At 49.1% G+C, this 27,934-nt stretch overlaps 2 protein-coding genes across 4 annotated transcripts in view; both read right to left on the reverse strand.

Annotated features, from left to right (window-relative positions):
* Nucleotides 1-116: 116 nt before the first annotated feature.
* LOC143908125 (uncharacterized) overlaps nucleotides 117-27,934 on the reverse strand; it is a 64,109-nt gene continuing 36,291 nt past the window's right edge. For all 3 annotated transcript variants that reach the window (XM_077425462.1, XM_077425463.1, XM_077425465.1), the window contains 6 exons: nucleotides 5,691-5,949; nucleotides 5,442-5,608; nucleotides 1,401-5,078; nucleotides 1,295-1,331; nucleotides 744-938; nucleotides 117-666 (listed from right to left, as the gene is read on the reverse strand). In XM_077425462.1, the coding sequence (XP_077281588.1) occupies nucleotides 637-666; nucleotides 744-938; nucleotides 1,295-1,331; nucleotides 1,401-5,078; nucleotides 5,442-5,608; nucleotides 5,691-5,949 (4,366 nt within the window). In that variant the 3' untranslated portion in view covers nucleotides 117-636. The remainder of the gene's footprint in view (nucleotides 667-743; nucleotides 939-1,294; nucleotides 1,332-1,400; nucleotides 5,079-5,441; nucleotides 5,609-5,690; nucleotides 5,950-27,934) is intronic.
* On the reverse strand, nucleotides 9,785-26,949 carry Pits (Protein interacting with Ttk69 and Sin3A). The gene is made up of 5 exons (XM_077425469.1): nucleotides 25,433-26,949; nucleotides 14,366-14,517; nucleotides 13,985-14,171; nucleotides 13,536-13,780; nucleotides 9,785-13,449 (listed from the first exon to the last, which is right to left on the reverse strand). The coding sequence occupies exons 1-5, from the start codon at nucleotides 26,175-26,177 to the stop codon at nucleotides 13,309-13,311; spliced, it is 1,470 nt and encodes a 489-aa protein (XP_077281595.1). The 5' UTR covers nucleotides 26,178-26,949; the 3' UTR covers nucleotides 9,785-13,308.

Here is a 27,934-nt window from a genome sequence, read left to right on the forward strand (position 1 = left end):
CGGGGCTTCGTAATCGCTCGCGAATGTCGCAAACAACTTTCCGCGGTTATCGTAACAAAAAAAATTAAAGTGTAAAGTGCGATCAATGCAGGGTTAACAGATAACACACTTGATCTAATCTATAAATAAATATTTTTTATGTACATATATTGAATATGACTGTGACACTGTTCTATTCTAGTTAATCCTTAATTAAATTGCAACTTCAAACGTGCTTAATTATTTTTTTTTCTATTTTCTATTTTATAATAATTAAGAGAATATATTTTTTTTTATACGACCAGTCCTTTTCGCAATATTTTATATTTTTATTTTATATTTTATAATTATATATAAAAGACCATATTCTCTCTCTCTCTTTTATACGACTTCCTTTTATGTGACAGTCCTTTCGTGATAAAATCCATGTGAAAGCGATGAAGGATTATTTCCCATCAGCAATATTGCAGGAACATATTAATGACCCAAACACCGCATGGAATTTTCCAATAGGAATGCAACGTTTGCTGAAATATGTTCTGTATTGATAATACAATCTGTTATCAGGACACAAGTAAAAATCGTTGGAGAGAAGATCTGCGCCGTCCACGATAAGTCGAGGTGTCACGCGTAGCGCCGGCGAATCCGCGGCTCGTTCTAAACGTGTCCGGAACTTTCCAGCAGAGACTGCGACAGAAATGAGAGAACATCAGCACAGCTGCTTCTTCTTCTTCTTCTTCTTCGCGTCTCCTCGGCACACTTACCACCGTGGAGTCGTTCAAGGACGTTAGCATGCTCCTGGTGACGAGAACCGTCACGCTGCTGTCGCGATCCATCGCGTTGTCCTCGATCAAATCGCGTCTCTTCCTCAGGACCCGCACCTCGCCGAGGGAATACGAGCACGAGCTCGGCATATACAGCTCACCCTCGGAATGAGACGTCTCGGGGGTAGTCCCGATCTGAAACGGCGAGACGAGTTAAATTTGACGCCCACTAATCAAGAATTCTTGGATTGCGCGGATTGCGCAATAAAACCCAACGGAGTTGCGACGAAATCATGTTTAATGCGATAACGTTTCATCACATTACTGTGCTAATTTATATCATCATTTAGCATTAACATGAGTAATTTATGGCATTATCATATAATGAGAGAAGAGAATAGCGGACATTTCTTCGTACCGTTATCTATTTCGACTTAATATTATTACAAAATTTCTCATTATACATTTTACGCGTTTCTGTCTCCTTTCTTATTGTCTCATTACATTCTATAATAATTAAAACTAATAGTTTAAAAAAACTTTCTACTTACTTTCCTTGCGTTTGCACTCGACGTGCCGTTGGTCGATCTGCGAATATAATGATTAAATAATTTTGGAATCGTGATTAAATTATATTAATAACGTCACTACGTTCACCTGTCGTCACGATCCAGTAGAGTACTGCTGACACTAGAATTGGAACTGGATAAGATATCTATTTTGTAATTCCGTCGTCTCTTTGTCAAATCAATCGACTGCCGCTCGTTATCGCTTCTCACAGTTTTCCGAAGTGCTGAGATCTCATTTCCGTCTCTGCGGTTCTCGACCGCCGCGAACGTCGTCGATGGGCGAATTTCCTCGTTCCCCATATCCCTCGTCAAATGATTGTCCTCTCCAGAAATGTCAAGCGAGATCCGCTTGTTACGCGACGCGACTTCCTGCGACGATTCGCTACTTTTCACGCTCGACGCAACGCGATCTCGCGGAGGATCGATCTTCCCCTTAACCGCAGGGTGTCGCGTGTCGATTTCTGATTCGCGTGAAGATCCGGGGTCTTCTTTCGTCGACGAATATACAAGATTAACATCTGTTCTCGTTGGAGTTTCGTCGATGGGCTTCGATCTGACGGGGCTTACATCCGAGCGAACTCGCTCGTTCTTTATCTCCGAAACTTCCGACAATGCGAATAACACCTTCTTGTCCGCCGGGGTGATAATGTCGCGCGTTTTCTCGCTTCTGATTTCCTTCACAGCTACATCCGATTGCGCGTCGATCGCCTGATCGATCTGCGTGATAAATTTGTTCGCGTCTTGATCTTTATTAGATGCCCGGGCATCGTTCGATTTATCTTCTCGAAGCCTTTCGTTATTTGCATCGTCTTCTTTATTCTCGAGTACCGCGGTAACCGAATCGACAGCTTCCATTTCACGTTCCCCCTTCGATCTTGCAGATGTGATTCTCGTAGATAAATGTTTGGAATTCTCCTCGAGATTTTCAACGTCACTACGAATATCGGAGATCTGTCTTAATGACTCGGCCTCCGAGTTTCCCTCGCTGTCGTTCTTGCTGTTATTCTTAGAACCTCGAACAAGCTCGAAATGAACTGCGGAATGAACGCTTTCCTTCATTTCCGGAAACGCGGGAGAGACGGAAAAATATTTATCTGGATTCCTGGAATCTTTCGATTTGTCGGCGATTAGACCGGTATCGCTGGCGTTATTTCTTGCTCGCGTTCGCAAAATTGTCTCCTCAATTGCGTCTGACGCTACATTCGTCAGCATCAAGGAACCAGCGATGTGCCGAGGAAGCGTCTCCTCCTTTTTTGGATCACTTTCATCGAAGCCTTCGTCCGTTTGATTTTTAGCCTCGATCGGAACAGTCCTCGCGACGACCATGCTTTCCATCAAACCTGTGTCTCCCTTATTCTCAGAGCAAAGCTTTCGAATAGACTCGCAACGGGCCGTAGAGCGGACGCTCTCTCTCGTCTCGCGACATTCGGAAAAGTCGACGGAGTGCCCGCCGGGACTTTTGAGCTCGTAGGAACTTTTGTCAACCCGTCCGATCTCGCTCGCGTCGATTTTCGCTCGCGTTTGTCGCGTCTCTACTTCCTTGTCGTTCGTGTCTCCTTGGTCCGGCTGGCTTTTAACGTTAATCAGAATATCTTTCAGAATATCCAAGGTTTCCGTTTGACGCGCGTCGCGGATCGATTCGGCCTCGCGCAAGTGATCCAGGAGCTTCTGCACCGCCGCGGGCGTGACCGCCGACTCCTTCAAGGCGTTCGCGACCTTCCCTTCGAGGCTCTGTTTCTCGTCCTGCAGGATGTAGGTGACGAACCGGTCCGTGGCCTGGAACGTGTCCTTCCGGGAAAGCTGCGCGAAAATTCCGTCATCGGTGTCTTCCTTCCCAGAACGACGAATTCCGCGCTTGGAGAGTTTACTCGCAGACGTGACGCGTGACCTCGCGTCCGCGTGACGATAACCTCGAGCGATTTCCTCTTCCCGAAGACGACACGTCTGCGTCGTCTCCGTGCGCGTGCTGGATAGCGCGGGTACCAGGTTGGAGAGCGTCGTGGCGTCCGATCTGTCCATCGACGATTCCGACAAGCCCGCTTTAGCCGATCGTCGAGCTTTATCGCTGTCGCGAGATGTCCTGAGATCGTCGCTCGCATCCGACGCGGGAAACACGCTAGATTCGACGGAGTTCTTCGAGTAATTGCCGCGAGAATCGTTCTCCCTCGCGGAAGCCGACGATTTCGTCCCTGCCGCATTTGTTCCCTTCGGATCTTCATCGGTTCGACGTATCCCTGAGACCGTCAGGTCTTCGTTTCTCAGCTCGGTTTCTAGAATTGACGATCGAGTCGGCTTGTTCGACGAGTACTTGTCACTTTTATCGGCTGATGAGTCCCGACGAAGTTTCTCACGATTCGCGTCTTGCGGCACGAGCTCGTCTTCATCCAGCTTGTACATCGCGAATTCAGGGCTTGATAATAAATCCGAAAGATTCCTGGCCGTGCGAACGACGCGCTCGATCTTCCTGTCGTTGGAGTGCAAGATCGAATCCAAATCGTCGAGCCGCGGCCGATACAAGTCGATCTCGTCCAAATTCAAGTCTCCGCTGGCGTCATTGCGCAGTCCATCCCGTCCGTTGTGACTACTGAACGAAAAGTGTCCATCAATCGTCCGATAAAGTAGCGGACTTTCCGCCTCTCGGCAGCGGGAAGCGATATTTTCGCGCCGTGGAAAACCCGTTTTCCTTGAGGTGTCGCCGGCAAGCGACGGCTTTGATCGATCACCTTGGTTTTCCTCTGCCTCGATGTTATCTACAATGTTTTCGTCGTTTCGCGGACGATCAGCATCGCTCCTCTTGCAGAATATTCCGCCATTCTCCGCGTAACTGATCTCCACGTCACCGCCGGAGGCATATCTCTCGTGATTCTCGTTTCCCGCTTTGTTCTTCAATTTTTCACTCCTGTCGGTTCTCGGAGTCTCAATCACAGCGAACTCAGCCGCTCCTTGACTCGTCACGTTTTTCAGACATACGGATATTCCCGTGCCTTCGGCAGCTTGCGGGTCGTGCCTTTGATCCTTGCTCTCTCGTCTGTGAATTCGGGCCTTTGGAGATTCGATTCGTCCGTCGTCTTGTCCGGAATCGGAGTTATTCCCGACCTTTTCAAGGTCCTCTTCCGACTTGCTTGCAGGATTCGTCGGTACCGCTTCCATAATCAACTTTCCGATCGGTTTCTCTCGTTGTATCGTGTCCAATCTCACGCGCCGAGTTCTCGGCGTCCCTTCCGAGTTATTCACGCTCTGGATGACATCGTGGCGCAGGGTGTAAGTGGCCGTATTTGCGCGGCTCTGCGCCCGGGACGACTCCGGCGAGATGTGCACATCCTCCAGGTCCTGCCTGGTCAGTTCCCGGTCGACGATGTGCACCGACGGCCCTATTTGGATTTCGCACGTGTTCCCTCGCGCCGACGAAGTCCGCCGACGATCGCCGCGTGCCGTCGTCTCGTTCGCGACCCCCTCGAGCGACGAGTCCCCGGACGGCACTCGGGCAGGCGACGCACGTCCACGCGACCGATCGTCGCTTCCGTATCCTAAGGACGACCAGTCGGCACGCCGTCGTCGCGACACCCGAAATTTCGGCGCCGACAAATCGATCCTGCGAACGGTAACGCGAGGAAAGTCGCGTTTCTCCGTTTCACGCGCGCTTGCCTTGCCGTTCACCTCCGATAACGCTTTCGAAGAGCACGCATCGTGAAATTTGGAAGCCACCAGCTCGCGAACGTACAGCCGCTCTTCCATCTCGTCGTCCCACGGCGGCTCGTCCGAATATCTGAAAAAACGCACGCGATAATATAAATTATAAAAAATATATTACGTAAGACATTATATAAAATAATCAATAATATAAATTATTAAAATAAAATTATGTCGGTTTTCATTAATTTCTTTTATAATATCGATTGGATAAAATCTGATTTGCACTTCATTAAAACTAGACACCGTTTTACTGTATATATAATTTAAATTCAAGTATATGTATATGTCATTTAAATTGACCGAGTAACTTTTGAAATTAATACTTTTAAAAGACGAGAAAAGCAATTGTGGAAAAAGAGGAGAGAGATTCGCAACTTCTAAATAAAATACGAGATGGAACGTTCTTCTCTCTGTAAACCAGGATTTTTTGACTCACGTATTTTTATTCCGTCGTGCAGAATCGAAGCTCGACGTTGCGCAGACTTCCATGAGTTGTATCTTTGCATCGTTAATGATCTTCTCGGCGTTTTCGAGGGCGATCGACGTTTCGGGACTTAATTCGAGATTAGGAGACCGCGCTTCTGCCAATCGGTTCGTGTCAGGCTGCAACGGATAACGTAATTATCGTGAAAAGTATATTCAAATGACTAAATGTTGGCCAAATAAACTCGTAAATGTTCAATACCGTTTCCTCGTTGGTAACGCGTCTCGCTCCTTTATCCGACTCCCTGCCGTCTTTGGAAATTCTATTCGTGACGATCGATTTTTTAGATACGGCAGTCGCAGGATGCCGCTTCCCATTGTGTATCGCAATATCGTTATCCTCTTTGCGCGCTGCATTCCCCTCGTGTTTGCAATAACACGTGCGAACGGAAGTCATCTCCCCTGGAGGCGTCGTAGAGCAGGCTCCGTTGTTGCACGTTTCCGGAGAACTCGAATTTTCTCTGTAACAAGAAAGAGATATCCCTCTGGAATAACATTTTCCTCCGCGTCGTCATTATTTTTAAGATTTACGCGAGAAAAATCTTTATCGTAAAAGAATAATAATAAAACGAAAAACAATTGTCAATGAATCAAACAGGAGATGACACATGTATTAATCGCTATCTATCGCATTAATTACTTAAATGCAGCAAACTGCTAGTGAACTTGATAACTTTTATCGAGTTATCAAATGAAGAAAGTTTCCGCGCGCGCGCGGTGGTAAATAATTGGAGTAATCACCCGTTGCATTTCCGACCACGTGTCACGTTAACAGAGTGTGAAAATATAATGCAACCGTTCTTTATCGTGCGGCATACAATAATAATGTGTGTCGCATGTCTTACAATGAAACATTTAACAACTAAATATCCGTACGTATAGTGACCTAACAACATCTATATCGTACGCTTTAAAATATGCATCAATTGGCAGGCACGGTGCGCGGCGTCCTTGAACATGCACGTGGCGTTTAACCCCAATTATAATAGACAACGATGTGAGTGTGATTAAAAAGAAAAGAATCGCGAATCATCGTGCGTGCACACGTGCAATTACGAAGAATACACTCTCTCTTTCAACAGCAAAGACGAAACGTCAAACCTTCCAAAGATATGTATAACATTTTCTGTACTCTATGTGATATGTATGTATATACATATATCACATATGTATAATTATATATAACATTCTATTATACTTGAAAAAATTATTAATTATGCTGTAATATATCTCTACAATCAAGATTAGCACTTCCGTTTATTTGGGAGATAATCTTATTCAAATTAATATAAAAGCACGCGAGATAAATTCAGGCGAGTCAAGTGTATAAAATAAATATAAAAATAACTGTTCCTATAGCGAATGGTATATCAATCAAAAACGCAATAAACTCGGATAGAGAGAACGGAAGAACGTTGGCGTAACGTTCGAGCCGCAAAGGCGGGTTCAAGGACCGGCGATAATAAAGCTCTGAAGCTCTCTCTCTCTCTTTGAAGCGGGGGTGGTCGCCCTCCCGTTCGTTCCAGCTCTTTCCCGGCTACGACTGGAAATCAAGCGGTTCCCGCACTACGTTCGGCTACGTCGTCGTACCTTCTGCGATCCCGGCCGGCTGCAACCGACGTTTCTATAGACAACAGTATCGATTCTTAAAGGGGAGACCAAATTTGCGCGTCGGAGCCAACTGCGAGCGCTTTCGTCGCTGTGCTGTTAAATTACATCGAGATTCTCCTCGCCCGGCGCCGATTTCTGTCTCTTTCGATTTGACCACTCCAGAATTATTCCAGAATTATACCGCTCGTAGCGTTTGACCTGTGAATAACACGCCGGCGGCGCTTTTTGCTGCGCGAGTAACTCGCGCGTGAAACACGCGCGTTACACGGATGACCGTTTCTCGCGTCTCGTCCCCCTTATGCGTCATCGCGCGCCCCGGACCTCCGCCGGTCCCGGCATGGACGCGTCCACGGGGAAAATCGCGTTGGCATTTTTTCAAAGGAAATGTCAACGCGCGGGGCGTGCCGCAACAAAGCAGATGCATCGCATCTCGGCCGGCGCGCGGCGCGGCGCGGCGCGGCAAGGACACTAATTTTAAGCGAAAGGCCGGTGGAGATGCCGATCGGACGTCGGATGACGTCAACGATCCTCTCTCTCTCTCCGCTATACTACGCGCGTTTAGCCTCCCGAGAAACCCTCGGCCGCTTTAACGCTTCCTCGCGCGCGCGTGCTCAATAACAGTACGTCAAAGGTATACGTAATGCACGACGTCCTTTAAAGACGATGGACCGACGCTGGTGTCGACTCGTCCGTTCGACCCAAGATTCGCGCCTTTTTGTGCTCCGCGACCGGTCACCGACCGCGCGCGGCGGAGAGAGAGAGAGAGAGAAAGACGTTCATTCGCTCAGAAATACCAATTAAAGTCCTTTACATAATCACAAAAGACTCGGAGAATAATTTCGAAATGATAAAATATAAATCCATGAATGTATATTTATAGGTTTTAAGTTGATATTAATTCGCTCTTTCGAAAATCTCCGATTTAAATGAATGATTCGATCTCTTCAGTCTTCAATTTTTAAAAGTACGTATGACCGTTTCATTTTGCATTTCATTTCTTTGCGACCTCTACATTTTGATTTTGCGACCGTCGCAGAGAATTTTCGAGGGCCATTCACGATCGAATGTATAAGAACGTCAAGAACGTCGCGTCAATCTTACGATCGCTCTAATGTGGCCCGAAAACGCTCTTATATCGCTGCATATTTCGACGAACCGCGCGCGACGCTTATCTAATCTTCGAAAATCGTGGCGATCAACGTGCGCGGGGAGCGCGGCTTTTGTTTGCAGGGCGGGGCGGCAGGGAGTCTCTCGATATCTCACAATTTTATCTGGCGGGCGCGATCGCGAAGGCGTGCAATCGTCGCCGGGTCGCGTTAATCACCGCGGTTGTAATTTACGCGACGCGCTATCGCGCTCGACTTTCGTCACCCTGTTACGGCGAGTTATCAACATAATAACGGTCTTCGTGCATGGTAACGATCGGGAATGTTGACCCTTAAAGGCGAAAGACAGCTCGGCCGCGAGAAGAGCCGCGACCCGAAAAGAGCTCCTTTTGCGAATTCCGCACGGAACAGAGAGACGGAAAGAGAGAGAAAGACTTTTTCTTTTGCAAATTAAACTGATACGCATATGATCTTTGTGTTGCGCACTTTTAGGGCTCTCTGCACGTTTTTTTCTTTATGCCGCACCCAAGGATACATAATCAAAAATCTCCGTCGCCGTTAACTTTTGCGCCACAACCCCGACATTCCGGGTATACAAAGATCTGTCCAAAATATCTGTTTTCTTTCATTTTTAATACGCGTCTTTCGAGAGAAATTACATTTCCGGTTTTCCGTTGGATTAACCCAATTTCGCAGAGACGATGGGAGAGCTCCCCCACGTAATTAGTCCCATTCAAGAAAGAACGATCTTATTTGCCTGGTCCATTCGTCGTGGTTTATATACATCGTGTATCATGGGCGTTGAATAATTTACGTCTCATCCGCTTTAAGCGCGCGGAGTCATCGCGCAACGCTATACGCGCGCGGGGAGACGGTGGCTTCCGAGCCGTCTGGAACGTGCACAGATCAATATTCCGCCACGTTGCGTTCCTCGTTCCGCCCCCCTTCCTTCATCCCACCCACCCCAGCTGAATATTGGCATTGATTTTCACGGTTCGGGAGGGCTCGCGGCCCCTCGCCCCCCTTCGCCTCCTCCTTCCCTCGACTGCGGACCCCACAGGCGGAACGTTCGGGCTTAAGGTCGTTGTATACGTTTTCTGACGTATACATATATTTATATATGTATATACATACATACACACACACACATTTCGCAACGCTCTCAGGAGCAGGAATCGCTGAAGTCTGGAGAACGATCATAATATCTAAAATTCTGTCTCGTTTTCCCTTATCGACCACTTTCATTAGAGACTTTTAAATTTAGATCGCCTAATATTGGCGAATATATGAGGGGCACGCTGCCGTTTTAATCTTAGAAAATGAAAAATTGAAGCTGTCTAGGATAATAAAAACGTGACGAAAATTGACACGTCACGGTCGATCCTCGCGTTTGCCGTATTCGACGGCGTAATAAAAGCTCAGCGTGAGAAACAAGGGAGTAAATAACAAACGTATTACAATCCGCGTAAACTTTCGCTGTCAAACCGTTTCTCTGCGCGATATCAAATTGGGATAAATACGCTACAATTTGACGGCGGAAGTTCGTGCGGAGATGGTTGGAATAAAAGAAACGCATTCGTTCACATCAACACATATATTTTGTTTTTGCTTGTTGCATACATACGATAAACAGTACAATGTTACGCGTTCCTCGAGGTATGGTATACTAGAAAATTTTCATTATCCACTACTACAATTGCTATTCGACATATTGTTTCGTCATATCTCTTCGACTTCGTGTATCTGGCGTTAGCTATACGAGAATCGTTCAAGAAGAAAGGAAAAAAAGGGGGAGAAACAGAAAGAAGGACGATAGGGGACAAACGGAACGAATTACGATACGAGCGTAAGAGTTCTTTCGCCTTCGATCGGGGAAGGACTATCGCGCGTCCCTCCGTGCGCGCGCCTCATCGAAGAGAGAAAAGCCGAAATTGGCGACTTTGGGCGGCTTGGTCGTCGTTGTCGTCGACAATTGACAATCGGATTGAAAGCGAGCGAGTTGCGCGATTATCTCAACGTAATCCCCGAGCGTCGTCGCGACGCTCCGCAACCCCCTTATTCCCTGCGCGCCCCAATTCCCCGCTCATCCCCGGTCAACCGTTAATAATGACAGCGACGACAGCAACGGAGACAGATGGAGGGATAACGTCAAACAATCTCGATAATTACCAATTAATTCGTATCGCGGAGCTTCGTACGACAAAGCACCGTCTTGAGAAACGAGATCCTGCTGCGGAATTATTATCCGAGAGAGAGAGAGAGAGAGAGAGAGAGAGAGAGAGAGAGAGAGAGAGAGAGAGAGAGAGAGAGGAATAGAAAGAGAGATACAACGGATATACATATACGGAAAGTATGATCGGACGTGGAGAATGATACGGCACGCGACGACCAAGCCCCCATTGTCGAGAGAGGATCTCTCTCCGTTTACTCCGGTACAAGGATTCGTTACGGATTTAATACGTTTAAAAGGAGAGCGCGAGCTCGCGGGTTATCGCGCGCGCGAGAGAACAAATGTTATGCGTGAGAAAAATCGCGACCCGCCACCGCCGGGTTCTGGCCAAGTCAAGGGTTGTGTCTTCATGGGAGAGCTACCCCCTCGGCCGGAACTCGACACGGCGAGGGCCGCGTTACAGTTGTACAAAGTATTGCTATCGAGCGCTCCCCTCGACGTCTACGTCGTCAGTTGTTGCGCGACGCTTAAGCGCGTCTAGACTTACAATGTTAGAGAACGTATGCGTCAGGAAGATCAACGTAATATGCAAGGAAAACTTAGGGAGAGCGCACGCGTGCTTATCGACAAAACTCAAGATACAAATTATTTATGCGTACATGCAGTTGTTCAATATATTTCGTGTCTAATTGATCGGCATTAGGTGCGAGAGACGCACATCTCACGAGATATACACGCCCTTCTCGCGCTCGGTACCGAAAGAATGGAATAAAATATATTTAACAACCTATGTGATATAATAATCGCTTTGAAACTTTCGCCGGTAAGTGGACACAACTTGCTTCTTTTTACCCGTCAGTTTTAATTACATGAGCAATCGAATCGCGACCGCGAATGCGCGATCGTAACATATTGGTATCATCACACTGGTAACTTTAACGGCTTAATAACATTACAAATTTAGACGCACCTTGAGCAGAGACGCCGCTTCGAAATATCACTCGTCGCCGCTAAATCGAGGAGGCGGAGGATATCTCGAGCCTCGGCGGAATCCGTCCGCGGCACGAGGCGCGAAAAAAAAATGGTCTCTCTTTTCCTTTTAATCTTCTATTTTTCCGAAGCGCTCGTTCCCCCGCGACAACTTCCGACAACCGCTCCCCTTTCACTCATGTACGTGTATGTGTCTGTATGTGTACGTGTGTGCCGATCTGTTTTGTACAAATATATACAAAAGGAGCCGCCGCGCGCGCGCGTGCCTAAGAAAAAAAACGGACACCCCTTCCCGCGAGAAGATCCGCTCGATCGTCGCGCGGGAAAGAATTCCCCCTCGGGCGCGTCCAGCGAGTGCCTCTGCCTCTGACTTTTCTCCCTCTTCACTCTTTTTTTTTATCGTTTAGACATAGCGAGTATGTGGTTCCTATTTTGACGGGCGTGCCTTTTTCATCGGTGAAAATGAACGAAAGGCCCTCGACTTAATGTCTAGCGCATAAACTAAAGGCGAAAGTGGACGTTGTCCAGTCGGACATTATCATATTACATAATCCGCTTTACGGATGAGACTGGATGGCGCGATGTGCTCACGTGTCTCGCGTGACTCTTCTACTTTTTTTCTTGTTACTTCCCCCCCGACGACCAGACGAGCGCGATTGTAAGGAGTGCGAGTAAAACGCAACGCGTGCCCTCGCGAGGTCTCTACCACGCCAAAGAGCGCCTTTTAAGAGACGACGACATACAACTTCGCAAGAACGAAAAGAGAAAAAAGAGACGAAAGAAAAGAGACAGAGGATAATAATAATTTAATGAGACAAAACGCAAAAACGAATATAGATTTTTGTACACTTAAAAAACGTTAAAAATTCGTTTAGTTATACGCTTTATTAATAATATAGGTATATACACATATACACAATGTACAGAAAACCCGTGCGCTGGGTCCGAATTTCCGTCATATGTTTATTATATAATACAACGAGCGAAGAGTATAGGTAGAAAGAGTATACAAACGAAAGAATAGAAAAAGGGGCGGCGATAACCGCGGAGACGGATACTTGTCCCTCGCGTTAGTCATTAATTAAAATCCACGAGTTCCAATCATTCGATTGGGCGAAAAAATAATAAAGTACAATGCGATCGCGTGCGTTTCGCGATACCAAGTCAATGTTTCCGTTTCGAGGTGTGCGTGAAACGTGTTCTGGTATTTTGTGTACGTGATGTGTCTGTGTGTTGCATGTATATGTATGTCTGTGTAGTGTCTATGCGTGTGTCTGCGTCTGCGTGTGTGTGTGTGTGTGTGTTGTAAAAGAACGCAAGCAATTATGCCCGCGATACAAGAGACAATGAAGAAAGGCATCGAGCCTAAGTACAAACCCAACCGGGCAACAAATTATCAGCATCATCAAATGCCGTCGCGATTTTCAACGTCGCGCACTGCTCCTCTAACCCGCGAAAAATAATGCGCTGCTTCCGTCGTGTTAATCAACCGCTCTCTACGAAATCCGTATGTACATGTATGTAGCAGACCAATCGACCGCCAGTATACAATTTGCCAAAGACTTCTTCTCAAAACCGGTCACAAAAGATAAAATACCGCACGACATCGATCACATTATCAAAACGCGTCATTACCCGTCGGCTTCGAATAAAATCAAATCGTCCACTTTCCCTCCCCCAACCCTACCCACCCTTTTCTTTACCCTCCCCTTTCATAACCCCCCTTATCATTGACGTCAACAACTTCGTGAGAATCCGTATCGTACCAGACAACGTCTTTGGCTCGAGTCGTTCGTTGGCTCTTCCGCGTGTCGCTAACGAGTCTTTATCACCGTTACCAAAAGCGCTCGGTGAAACCCTTCACGGTTCCAACCATATAACAGCCCCTCTATACAAAGAGGGACAGAAAATTTGAGCCCTGATTCGACATTGAAAGAGGGTTTTTAAGTTTCTCTCTCCTTCTTGACTTTGAGCCCGGTGCCCGTGGTATCCTCGCCCAGGATGGTAGCTATCTCACCCTGCATGAAGGCCCACGGTACCTGGCTGTTCGCCAGCGGGCATTTCTCACCGCTCGGACAATAAACCTGAAACGAGAAACAAGAACAAAAACCGATGAGTATCGTTGATGGAATATTGGAGGACATCGATGCGCGATATCCAGGGTACTCACCTCCGAGCCAGCACCCTGTCTCTTTATGCTGTCCCGACTGCACGGGAAGCAGAACTTGTGGTGCGGTACGCTGGGACACTGCACAAAGTGTGTATCCTCCAGGCGTTCCTGGCATAGCGTACACTTGAGGGTCGGCGCCGTGACCGGTTCAGCACCGGCAGCTTGAGCGACCGCACCTTCCGAAGACGTCGTCACGGTTGTCGATGACACCTGCCTCGAACTGCTGGACCGTCTGCCCGAGGAGCCTGTAAATTCATACAATTTTTTGCGACGTTATTCGACGTTGCGTTATAATCTTACAAAAAGTTTGATTTTAACATTTTAAAAACTCGTTCTATAATCGTACGATTCGCTCAATAAATCTGATAAGACGCAGGTGTATTCTATATAAACATGAATGACCATATCAAGATGATAGATATAGATAAATACAGTACTGCTGCAATTACCTGAACTGTTCGGGCTGTGCTGGGAGCCTCTAGAAGCACTGCGTTGCTGAGCGTTCGCAGCCGTGGTCGGCGGACTTCTGCTAGTAGGACTGGGATTATTCGGTGGCTGTGGCACCGGTTCAGGCGATGTCAGATTGTCAGCGACTGACATTAGGGCGGCCATCGGTGACGGACCGTTCGCCGTGCCCTGAAAGAGGAAGTGTCACGCTCAGCTAGCATTCTAAGATTAACAGGCTTATAATGGACTCGCTCGCGTAGGCGTTCAGCAGGCCAGAAGGCGCGCAGAAACGTTGATTGCGCGCGTATAAATAGGGACCGTCGCCTATGAATGGACCGGCTGAAGCTGCGCTAGCTGATAATTAACATGTATCTCGTGCGTACCTGATGATGATTCGACTGCGAATTGTCGTTGGCGCCTTCCTGACTCGGCGGCGGCGGCGGTGGAGGACTCGTTCTTGGACGAAGAGGCGATCCTCCACCATTGGCCGCGACGTTGGTCGGTGCCAACGGTATGGACGGCCCAACGTATGCTCCTGAAAACGTATATACCGTCAAATGCACGCTCTAATTTATTTTATTTCCGGATATATATAACGGCGTAAACATGCAAAATATCGGAGGAGCCCTGGGAACTTTGGCGGGAACCGAGGCGGATATTCAGGAAAGAATATTCACACGACATTCAGAAGTTTGCGCGAAAAAAAAGATAATAATTATGTAAATATGGATAAGTGCAAATTATGCAGTTTCACTTTTTGCCTCCTTATTTTCAACTTGTGTTTACTTTGTTCCGTTTCAGTTTTTTTTCTTTCAAAGAATATATGGATAATTGTTTTATTTTCCTTCAAGATATGACTACGTCATCGAGCGCCTTTTTTAGAGTGAGCTCATAAATTATTTTTAATGTGCAAAGCAGAGAATATAGTGACATCCCGCAATGTGTAATCGAATTTAAACACAGAGGTTCTCACAGTTATTCAACGCGGTTTCTTTTGACGTGTTACGTTCGTTTTTCCTTCTTTTTTCTTTTTCAATCGAAACACGGTTTTTGAATCCGCGAAAAAAAATGAACGGACTCGGGGAGCGAGCTTGTTAGGGGTTTCCCCGAGGGTAAAGTGCAAGTGATCGATACGCGCGGCGTAACACGGCGAGTGATCGTAATTTATCGTGAGTCGAGACTGTCCTTGCCGACGTCCACTTTTTGCCACGTGCAATCTGCGCGGAATGTTTCCCCCCTTATAATAATCGCCTTTATAGCGCAATGACTTCATTGGCGAGCAGAAATAAACGTCGTTTTTCTTCTCGACGCCGACGCCGATAATGGTAGCGAAAACGATTGCGAGAAACGAGGCGAGAATAGAAGTTAATCGTTATACGCGCACGTTAGATTACGTCAGTAACGGCGTTTCCCGAACTCGCTCGATGGACCTTGAATCCGAGATCTCCGCGAGATCCTACGTGGATCCCCGCGTGCCTCGACGAAGAGTTTCAGTAAGCTAAAATATCTTCTAGTCGTTAACAAAGTTAAATATATTTGACCTTTGACTTCTCTAACAAGTAAAGAACGCCTGTTCCTGAAAATGTTCTATTATCAATTAACCGATATTAAATTAAATAGAAATCCAAGGTAAAGTGTCTTTATCGCTTTAAGACAAACCTGCATCATGTATCGAAACTTGAATTGTTACTCGCGATTTTAACCGTGATAAGTATTGAGACCATTAATTTCTCAGAAGACACTTTTGTCGCGATGATGACACTAATAAGTTTTTATCAGCTTATGCAAATAATAACGTAAATTTCTGAAGATGACAACATCGCCGCTCATCGATTTCATCTTCGTGAAAGGGGCTTATCGCTACGTACACCGAAAGAGTCGGCCTTATTCGCGCGACAGTTGTAAAATCCGCGCGTCGCCACAAGGCGGTGCATTTCGATATAATGTTTACTCGGGCGAGCCACTTAAGAAGCAGCCGAGGCGATTAACACGCAGGTCGCATACGAGCAACGACAACGGCGACGACGACGTATCATCACGGCACACGGCCACGTTACCGTATTGCGTCGTATCGTCATTGGCCTTCGACACGCGCCGATCGTTTACCCGATGTTTTATGTATCGCGGACCGATTACTCCTTTCAGTCGCTATACGTTTTATCGCGTGGTCGCACATAATATATATTTTCTGTCAACGTCACAGTTATTCCCACATGCATGGCCCCCTCGTGTCTCTTTCTCGCGCTGTTCCCGTGATCGGCGCGAGCTAACAGGAACGTCGCAATTGGATGACCGATAATTTTAAATCGTCTCAAGGTATTTGTATTATTTATCCAAGTCGAAAGCAGAAATCTCACAAAATCGCCTCACATCTAGGGGAGAAGAAATGTTTTATCCCATTTTTCCAAAAACTTGAATTTTCTAACTTTGATACAAAGCTCTCTCTCTCTCTCTCTCTCTCTCTCTCTCTCTCTCTCTCTCTCTCTCTCTCTCTCTCTCTCTCTCTCTCTCTCTCTCTCTCTCTCTCTCTCTCTTGATGGACAAACGACAAGACTCTTATATCAATCCGTTCGAGACTTGTAATTTCCATTTATACAGCGTGATCAATCTTCTAAGAATTGTCAGCGCGTCTCGAAGGATTAAGTGGAGCGGCTCATTCCGAGAATGCAACGCGCGATATAACGCGCATAATAAGCAGCGGGACGAGCATCTTTTTTCTCTTACGCCGATCGTACGTCGCGCGATTTGTACGTTTCGCTGCACTCGCCTGGGTGCCTCTCTAATCGTAGTCACGATCCCGTCGCGAGCGAGCGGAATACATACTTGCTTCAATTACGCGCATTTGGCGCGACGCCTTTGTACGCGCGTCGAGCGACTCCGTCTTCGACCCTGCGCGGGTTTCCGCTCACGTACGGTCGTTATTCGTCAAACGAAATATGCTCCAGGATACGCTCTCCCCGACCATCCGGAAACTTACGAAACTTCGGCGTCCACCGCCCCGCCCTTTACGATTACGCTTGAATAATTTGACAAGCGTTGACGGGTCGAACTTTGAAACGCGATATCCCGCATTTCAATTCTATGTTTAGCATATTGCGGCTGCCTGATATCGGGGTCTTTTTTCGTCCGTCGAAAAAACACGTGGACGATGTTATCGCGGGACCGAAAGAAACCGATTTGTCCATGCTTGTAAATAACTCAATTAAGCGAGATTACTACAAAGTAGCGCGATAGCGTTGTTTACGAGAGTTTCGGAGTTCGATTCGCGGTGTACTTTCGAGGCGCACGTGCGGCGTTCACATTGACCCTGATGGAATGTCGCGCGAAAATAACAGTTGGATGATCCGCGCGCGATTATATCGGTAACCCTAAAAAATTAATATGACCGATGAGGGTCAATATTTAATCGTCAAGGTTTGACACGCGTATCCACGATGATCGTGAACAGAACGCTAATCTATCAGATAAAGCAGAAGTCCCGTACAAGTCCCGGGGCAAACAGGAGCGGCGTTCTAAAATCCATTCTATACACAACCGCGTCGCCAGTATTGAAACGTCGATAATAATCCACGACCGTAAAGCGATCCCGTGTAGCGATTCTCTCTCTCTCTCTCTCCGCCTCCTGTTTTTGCAAATACGAAACGTCATCCTCGTCCGTCAAGTGCTATTTTTAACTGCGGAGCTAAAATACGCGCGCGGAGCGCCTGTGTGTCAACACGCCTCTGCGTAAGGCGCCTCGAATCGCGGTACATGTACGTCGAATGCATCTCCGCACCCGAGGGTTAGAGGTCCGGTGGCGACGCGGCGACGGGAGGCGACGAACGCGAGAGAGAAACAACTCGTATACCGCACGTACCAACGAACGGCCGACTTGTTGGCCGCGCGAGCGAGCGAGCGAGCGAGCGAGGAAGGAATCATCATTCGGTCACGGTTGTTCGCGGTGACACGCAATCCCGCGCGCAGATACGCGGCCTCCGCTTCCCGCGCCTTTCGCCCGTAGTATGACGGTGTGTACGCGCGCGAGTCACCGAGGCCTCGCCTACGGCATACGGAGCAGTAGATAGGGGGTACGGCAGGGAGGGAGAAGAACAGATAGAGTGCCACCGGGTAGACGTGTGACCGGTACTTTTCCGTAACGGCTCCGATAGAGCGCCGAGAGGACCGGCGACGACGTCTCTTCATCCTCGCGAGATTACGCGAGAAGGAAGAGGAACGTTGAAGCGAGCGAAACGGACGGTGGGGCGAGGGGGAAAACGTATGCACGCGCGCCCTCTCTCTCTCTCTCTTTCTTTCTTTCTGTAACCGCGACACATCGCATCACGCCCGTAGGCGGCCGCCGCGCGGCTTAGTCACACACTCGATCAGGGCCGTGCCGAGCGTGCGCTCGCGATTTATTCGTAGCAGCTCTTTCGCGTTATGCCCGTATCACACTAGGCGATTGGCGATTGCGTTTACGTTTGCGTCTACGTCTTTTGACCACGCAGAACGAAAATCGCGAATCGCAATCGCCAGCAGCTACTTTCCGATTGGTCAAGAGACGTAAACGCAAACGTAGACGCAATCGCCAATCGCCTAGTGTGATACGGGCATTACGCGCACCGCGCCGACTCGGTTTCCTCGGAACAGCTGCGCGGCATTCTCGCGGTTTCCCGGTAAACGAACTTGTTTCTGTCGCCGCTTTCGGACGTTCAATTTAGCCAGCGCCAAAGCACGCCGCCGCTGAAAGATCAGGGAGGCGGAAACGGCGTGAGCGCCGGGAGGAGATCCGACGAGATCTCTTTCGGTAGAAGAGAGTCGCGGTATAAGGAAACTTGTGCTCTAGAGTGACATGTGATTGGCGTTTGGTTCCTTCACGTCGATTTTCCAAGAGGCCATTTGCCCAGAATCAATCCCGTTTAAAATCAAATGATAGTGAAATTTGCACAGAATTCAAATAGAACACTTTTCAATCTCAAATTTTTCTTTCATTTGCCAATCTTCGTTTCTCGGATTTTCCCATTTATAACGAAAACCACACGTGTTGGTCTGCAATCTCGATCCTTAAACAGACATTTATTTCCGTTAGTTACAAATGAAACCTCAGTCAGTTCTCGTTACCACCGTTCACTTCATTTGATAACGTTAAGTTTGGTTTTTAGAAAAAAAAAGCAATAATCTAATCGGACGCTCCGTCGGCATCATTGAGCGTCCGCTGGAAAATATTCGCACAGCTACGCGTTTAGTAAAATTGAAAAGATTAACGTCGCGCAAACAGATGCAGAAATATACACATCGTTATCGAAATGTATTTTTATGCGCACGGTAACTAGCGGTTACGCGATTACACCGATACGCGTACGGCGATGGGAAAAAAATGTTTATTTACGATGTTTATGCTGCCGTTTCTGTCGCTGAAATAAAATTTTATTATTTTCGATGACTCACGGTTAAAAGTGTTAAAACGCACGAGCCCCTAGGCAGTGATTCAAATAGACGTTTCCTCCTCCCGCGATAAAGCAAAAGTAACTCCGTATCCGCGTGAAGATTGAAATATTCGTTCCAAAAAAAGTTGAAGAAGTCGAGCAATCTTATCGCTAAACGAAGTTTCCAAGTTTTATCCCTCGGTCCTCCTTATCGCTCGAGTACGTAAACATTGTTAATTTTCTACAACCGAGAATCATCATCTCGTTACGCATACGAGATATCGTAAAGAGTCAGAAACACTTCAAGCTACGTTGAAAAATTAAACTAATAAGCTACTTCCTTCCGCTCTTTCTCTAACTATTCCAAAAAGCCGCGTTCCTAGACCGATATGCTTATGTACGACAATTTGGCTCCACTCGCGGGGAAACACACCGACGACGTCTTATCTGAACGCTCGTGTTCAACAGAGATCACGTGACGAATGTTTGACTCGCGTTCGACGAGATCCTTTCGAAACGCGCGTGTATGCACGTAAGCGCGTAATTCGCACGTCCCTGGACGACGGTGTGTATCGCTGGCCGTCGTATAGTGGCCTTGTTTCGAAAGTACAGCCCCTTCACAGGCACGTCGGCGTCGTCGTCGTCGTCGTCGTCGTGTACACACGCTGTCCGTTCTGCCGTACGTATATATACCTACATGAAACTCGTCCCGATGACGTAGGGCAGGAGAGCGAAGTATCTATCTGTACGCGATCGATCGGCCGCTCACGATACGTAACAACGACAGTTGCGAAACGCGCGACTAGTCGAGGTGTGCTGCCTATCTCTCGCCACTATACCCTACTTACTACTACGATTCGCGCTTTACCTATAGCAGCATTCAGAACTTTTTTTTTTTTTTTTTTTTTTTTCCCCTAATCAATTATGGGGATGATCCACTTTTCTCTTCTAAAAGAAAGAAAAAGTGTCGAGAGTGGCGGAGCGATCAACAAGTTTCGTATTACATTTTTTAATGCATAAATAGCGACCCGTGATATGTGAATAAATATTGACGGTTCTCGGTCATCGAGCGGGATCTTGTTAATATTTATGTTCAATCCTGTCAGCGTGATGTGCGGTTAGTGATGTGCGACTTCGATCAAACTCGACGATTAATTTCAACCGACGGAACTGCTTACAGCAATATTTCTAGCTACATAATTCGTTGTCTCTAATTTGTAATCATTATCTTCGAACAATCAAAAATTAACGACTTAATAAAATAGTACGGATAATGTTTGACAAATTTGGTGTCGAAGCCACCTTTATTTAATATCTCTAGAACGTTCGCATTTTTTATAACATTACATTTTTTTCTGTCGCACCTGATGAAGCATTTTTTATTTCGATTTTAGGTCTATTCGTCGTTTCACCCGCGACTACATTTGTCCGGGGATATAACGTGTCTCGATACGCGAAGGATCATCTTCGCGCGAAACGCGGACGGATCCTCGAAAATTTTCGTATTCGGATACCTGAATCTCGCTACTCTCGGGCGCGTTTATCGCCTCTGATTTCGATCTGTTTCGATATAGAGGTAGACGACGCGCGGAACGCTACGCCCGGCGCACGAATATGAGAACAAAGTCTCTTTCTGGTTCGCCCTTCTCCTCCCGAACGTCTCGACCTATAGCTCTTCGTCGCACGTACGCGAACGTGAGTGCGCGCGCGGACGCTTTGGCCGGTCATCAGTCGCCAGTCGCCGTATCTGCCGTCGCCTCTCGCCGCATGATTGATCGCAACTGGACGTTGCCGCACGGAAACTGACTGACGCAACGTACGTGCTTGACGTTCGCGAAACGAGATGCTCTCTCGCAAACAACCCAACGGATCGCGTTCGGTTTAATTCTGAGCGTTTCGAGCCGGTGAACGTCGGACTAGGAGAACGAGCGATCTCATTCTCCTCCATTTACCACCGTCAATCCATTATTGATACGAGCTCGCGTGAGAAGCTGCGCCATTAATATACATGATATATAGAGAACGAACCGCGGAAAGATTTGCTCGCAAATCTTTAACGAGAAAGTCGGTGGGTGGAATCTGCAGTACGGAATATTACGGAAATAGTGCTCGTGCTGACGCAATATCTTACGCGTAATAAAACGCGGGATCATGAATTACATATTTCGAGAGATAAGTGATTTAAGGTCAGATTATAATTAATTTATTAAATCAGTACTAGGTTTTCGTAAAGTAAAAAATAAATAACTAAAACTTTACGTTGGCAATACTTCGAACGTTTGAGAATTTTTAGAACAAGTACAACGGAACGTGCCATGGAGCTACGTCCATTTGCGAGATTTGGTTTCCATTAGGAAAAACGATACCGTCGGCACGCGCGAGCATCCGTTCGTCGTAAACCCCAATGATGAATGACAGCGAAGAATAACGTATAGATACAAACGCGAGAAATAGTTGATTTCGAGTTTCGAGATAATTTATAACATCATCCAGAGAAATGAAATCTCGATAATGGATTAACTGCAACGACTGATTTGTCGAAACGAAGATCAACGAGAAATACAATACTTTTTATTAAATGATAAAGTTATTAAATTGATTAAATTCGTTACATTATTAAATTCATATGTAAACTATCTTGATCGCACAAGTTATTCTTATTCTTATATACGTGAAGCTAAACATTTCCCACGTTTGCGACGCTAAAAATCGAGAGCTCGCGCTTGGAAATTTTATTTTTCGGTTCCTGGTTAAAATACGCAATACTCTCATTCGCGGGTTATCGAAATTGTTCTCGCGACGTATAAATCGAGCGACACGTTGTCGAGCAGATCTAGCAAGCATTTAGTTAAAGATCGACGATCGATAGCCGAATCAAACGACAAGCGGAATTTCTCCGGATCTCAAAGGTTCTCCTTCTCTCTCTCTCTCTCTCTTTCTCTCACGAGATCTCCGCGTTTATTTCCAGACCCCAATCTTTGCCAGCGATAATCTATTTTTATCGGAACTCGCGTATACGTAAAACGTGAACGCTGTCTTTTGAACGAAAACAGTAACCTCAAGGATAAAAAAAAAAAAGCTCGACAGGAAAAATAAGCAAATCCCGCTTCTCCGATGGGTTTTTTTCCACGCACGATGGTAAACACGATGTAACCGTGTCCCGCCATCGCGAGATAACCGCCAATATTTTTCCATAGAGACGGATCAGATTTCCGTCAATAATGATACTTTATCCTCGACACGAAGAAAATAATCAGCTATTTCTGAGACATATTTCTGCGATTGTCAATCGACGCGATATCCCCGAGTCTATTAGCCTAGGCGCGTGAAAATACTTTAATAAAGCGCACGCAGGCAGTTCGTACACCGCATTGAATAACAGCGATAACGCGACGGTTCGCGATCGCTGATTATCTCTACAGGGCTGTTATCGGGTGAGATAACGCGACCGATACCACAGACGGCGCGACAATATATTATATATTCAGCTGTTTGTGGCGTTCTACGTCACTGCACTGGGTGTCTCGAAAACATCGCGCGCGCGCGCACGTTTCCAATCTCTGCCAGGTTATCGTCCTCCGAGAATTATTACTCGTGGACAATCGAGAAACCTTTGTTATCCGACACGAACTCCGTTTCAGCGGAGCATTCCGTCATCTCGGAACGTAACAACGGTAGATTAAAAGAGAGAAAACTACGAGTTTTATTTTATAATCAAGACGGAGCATCAATGACATCTTTGAATGGGAATTTACGTGGATTTTCGTAAGAGAAACAAAGTGGATCTGCGGATTCTAAGTAGATAAAAGACATGATGGATGATTTTACTTTTTTAAACAATCCAGTAATCCACTCATTCTCCGTAATAGACCCGGCCGATTCAGAATGTCGAAATAACGGTCGACGAGGCAAGGTCGCCGTGCCGCCCGCGCGCGTACGATCAGGTTAAGGATTAGGTAAGGTTGGGGTAGGATTACGCGACAACGACGTCGCCGTCATCGTCAATGGGCCGCGTATCTTTCGCCGGCGTGAAAAGCAGCGAGCGGCGCGAGCAAGAAAAGGGGGGCACGCTACAGTTATCCCGGCGAAAATGTCGCGCCGCGCCGCGCCGCGGCAAACGAGGAGGAGACAACCTCGGGACCGGTTTCGTCGCCGCGATGCGACATATGCGACGCGACGAGAAGGGGAGACGGGGAGAAGAAGAGAAAAGAGAGAAGCGAACGATAGAGAAGACGGAACCGAAAAGCGCGAAAAGAGCGACTCGCCATCGCAAAGGGAAAGAGAGAGAGGAGAGATGAGCGAACGCGCTCGCGCTTAGTTACGCAGCGGGAGTACGATCGAATGTTGCGCGTGCAAGGCGCATTCTACGATCGTAGAATCGCACGACTTCCGACGTCATCCGATTAAAGTTTCCGAAATTGCGCGCGATTTCGCTCCGCTTTAATAAATCGCGAACGAAATCCATAAAGAAGGAAGAGCCAACCACAGCAGCGTCAGAGTGACGTCGAAGTTACAACGTCACGGAGATTTGAACGGTAATCGAAGACCGCTCCAAACCGTTCATTCATCTCCCTCGCGTTCGCGTGGAAGAAGAACGAATCCTTATATCTCTGTCCCGATAAAAGTCCCAAGCATTTTTGTCGGACGAACGACAAAGCCAAACGCATATCGGGCCGGAGATAATTATGCTGCCGACGCCGTTCGCGCGTGGCGGCCTTCGCTCCGATCTCTCGTCGTTGGTTCAACGTTCGCCGCGCCGCGTCGGTTCCGTATATTTCGTTAAAATCGGAGCGACTAATCGCGGCGCGAAAAAAGATTCCGTATCGCGCCGTGACGAACGTGGTCACTCCGCGGTGGCGAGAGCGTGCCCCAACCCAAACAAGACTTCGTCGTGCTTCGCGTGCTTCGCGAAGCGACGACGGGGAAACGAGAGGAACCTGCGCCGCTTCGTCGCGACAAGCGTAACGCGACGCGTCGTAGAGTTCACCAGACGCGAACGCAACATCCCGTCGCTGCAAAAATTCGCGCTCGCGAGCGGAAGATTCGCTCGTCGTCGAGCGACCGGCGCGGCGCGGCGCCGCGGCGTACAACGGTCTCGTTCATCGGGTATAAATACGGCGACGAGACAGCAGCGACGGTGGCGTGACGTCACCTGATTGAACGCGTCACGACACGGCAACTGAACGCGCGTATCTTTTGGTCGTCCAATCGCGTGCTCGACGTACGTCTCTTTTGTACGCGTTCGGACGCCGATCGAAGGCAGAGAGCTAGATATGGAGGAGAAAGAGAGGACGCGACAGAGGACGTTGCTTCCTTTCAATGCGATCTCTCTGCATCGTCGTCGTCGTCGTCGTCGTCCTCATCGACGTACACGCGTGTGCGTGCGTTGCCTTCTCGCGCCAGATGGCCACGAACGAATGACTGTGCCGACTGTGCGCACAGACCCCTCCTCTTCAACTATTTATAGTAGGAACCGATAAAAACGCCAGAACACCGCGCGCGCAAACGCCGGAATGCCGGACAGACTTTTTGCCCGATATCCGGGGTATTTCGTTTACTCTCCTAGGGAAGCGAAGACGACGGTTGCTGGACGCGAGGCTTTTGTTTTGAGAAATATACCACGCGTAAATCGATGGTTCTTACACGCCAAACAGAAGAATTTCAACTTTTGACTCGATGACTTATCGTTAAAGAAACCGACGTGGCATCTATAGAGATTCTTAGAGCTACATCGCCATTTCTAAAGGAAATTGCGATCACTCGACAATAAATAAAACACTCGGCGGATCAACATTTGGCAATGCGCACGACCTGGTGGCCCGCGCGCGTACGTGGTTCAATCTCGTCTGTATACGCGCCGTAAACAATCGCAAACCAGAACGAAGCTTCCGAAGTAGATTTCAGGACGAACGCAAACAAACGAAACCATCGAGCCGCGACGTTTTCGCTTCAAGTTCCCAGGGTACATCGCGACGAACGATCGATCGATCGACCGCGGGGCGCGGGGCGCGACCCAAAAAACAGAGAACAGAGGGGAGAAAGACTCACCGTTGGCCTTGAAGGTGGTCGCCGTCTCGAAGCTGGGCGCCCTCACCGGATGCTTCTCCTTGTTCCTGTCCTGCACGTAGCTGACGGCGAGGCTGACCGCGGGCAGGGAGTCGCCGCGGGTGAGCGGCGGCCTGACCGGATGCTGCTCCTCGAGGGAGAGCCGCTTGTCGCTGTGCTCGTCCTCGTCGATCGCCGAGATGCCGCGCTTGAGCTGGGTGATGCCGCGCGTGTGGAGGGTCATCTGGTGCGCGGCGACCGCGGCGAGATGGGCGCTCGACAGACGCGGGGGATTGCTACGGATGCTGTTGGCGATCTCGTGGCCCTCGTCGCCGTGCTGGCGGCCGACCTGCTGCTGCCGGGCGGCAGCGGCCGCGGCCGCCGTGCCCGACGCGAACTCGGTGATCGAGTTACGGTGGTGCAGCTGCGAGTAGCCGGCGACGTTGTGGTGGCGCGCGTGGCTGCCCTGCGGCGCGTTCTGGATCGGCAGGACGTCGAGCGTCGTCCCGCCGTTGTGCTCGGTGTGGCCCGCGCTCGTCCGATACGTCTTGGACGCGGCGGACGACCGGGCGTCCTGGAAGCCGTGCGCCTTCTTCAGCTGCTTCGCCGTCTCGAGGACGTGGTCGATCCGGTCGGCGCCCTCGTAATTCACGCAGCCGCGGCACACCGGCTCCGCGTAATCCATTATCATCGCCCACGGCATCCTGGGCAGGTCGCACAGATAGCACTGCGTCCGTTTGCCCATCATCCTGCCGGCGTGAAACGTCGCGTCGGCGTCGAGGAACGATGGCGGCGGCGGTGGTGGTTCTCGCGGCGCGTGTATCTCCCCCGGGCTCTTATCTCTCTCGCTCGATCGTCCGCGCTTCGTCCACCGCTTATCTCCCACCCTCCGCGCTCTCGCGCGGGATCGCTCCGCTCAACTCCGCTCCGCGTAACGAGACGCGATCCCGACCGCGCGACGTAGACGACGATAACGTCAACCACCTCCCGTCACGCGCGCACTCCGTCGCCGCGGCTCGCGGGCACACGAGCCGCGAGAGGACGAACGCGTAGCGACGCCCGCTCCGCTTCGCCTCGCCTCGCCTCGCCTCGCCTCCGACACCCGGAGCGAAAATCCGCGATGGGGCGCCGCGAACAAACGGCACGGCGGCGTCGCTCGCCACTCGCCGCTCTTCGCGGGGGAGGGGAAAACTCGCGCGCGCCCTCCGAGGGCTCGAAGAGGCGCTCGCCACGAATATATATATATATCTCCGTGCTTCCCTTTCAACTCGGTGTATCTCACTGTCTCGCGCGCACCGGGACCACGCAAAAACGCGAGGCACACGCGATCGCGACCAACCGTCGCCGTAATACTCTTCTTCCCTCTCGCCGCTCCGTGAATTCTCTCTTTCTCTTCTTCTCGGCAAGCGAACGCGAGACGAACGCGCGAAAATTAACGCGGGATATATCGGCGCGACGAGACGCGCGCTCGCCCGTCCGACTGCCGTGCGAAGAAACGAACGCTCGAGAATGCGGCGGCAAAGCCGAGCCGTAGACCGTCGCGCCGCGTCCCCACCTCCCCAGTCCCCCACCTAGCTCCGTCCCTCTCGCTCCCGAGGCTGCCTTTCTCTCTTTCGCGCGTCGCTCGCGTTTGTTCGGCCACGTTCGGCACCGCTCGATCTCCCCCCCCCCTCCTGCCCCGTCATCGCTGGCAGATCTATGTACGCTCTCTTTCTCTCTCTCTCTCTCCCTCCCTTTCTCTCTCGCGCGCGCTCCTCTCGTTCCCCCCTGCCCTGCGTGCCGGAGCCATTGCCAAGCCGATCCCTCCTCCCCTTCCCGCCACCCCCCCGCGACCCGTAACACCGTCGTCCCTAAAAAACAGCTACGACGACACGACGACGACGGCGACGACGACGCGCTCCGCCAATCGGACGTTGTGGCGTCATGGTGCGTGACGTCATAATCGCGAGGCTGCGCAGGCGCGCCGCGGAGTGCCCTAGGGGGACACGTATAGGCAGCGACCGGGTTCCGGCGGAGCGCGAGAGGGTTACCCGGGGGTGAAGCGGGGGGAGGGGAGTCGGGGATCACGAGGGGGAACGGTGGGAGGCTGCGTGCTGTGTTCTCTCTCTCTCTCTCTCTCTCTCTTGCGTCAACCCGGCGCCCACTCTTCGCAACGAACAGCCGGTTTCACACAGCCGTGAAAACGCGAGACCGGACCGTGTTAGCGATTATTCTTATCGAGGTATCTCGCTACCGAGAATGCGAATAAAGGACTTGAGATTGGGGCTGATGTGACGCTGCGCGAAAATCTCACGATTATTTGTGATAAAATACACGGAGCTAACGCGATACGGGATGCCGGCTGCTTGCGCGATGTCGAATTTTGAAGGTACCGAGTGTACGTCGGAATGCCTCAAATGCGTCTCGAGTATCTCGGCGTCTTCAATAGGCAGCGTTACGTGACAAACGACTCGATATCGTCGCGTCGTGTCGACCGCTGCTCCTTGTCGCGAAATACTTGTTTAG

This window comes from Temnothorax americanus, unplaced genomic scaffold (genome assembly GCF_048541705.1).
Source record: "Temnothorax americanus isolate GAGA-0224 unplaced genomic scaffold, ASM4854170v1 Scaffold9, whole genome shotgun sequence".
Classification (NCBI taxonomy): Eukaryota; Metazoa; Arthropoda; class Insecta; order Hymenoptera; family Formicidae; genus Temnothorax; species Temnothorax americanus.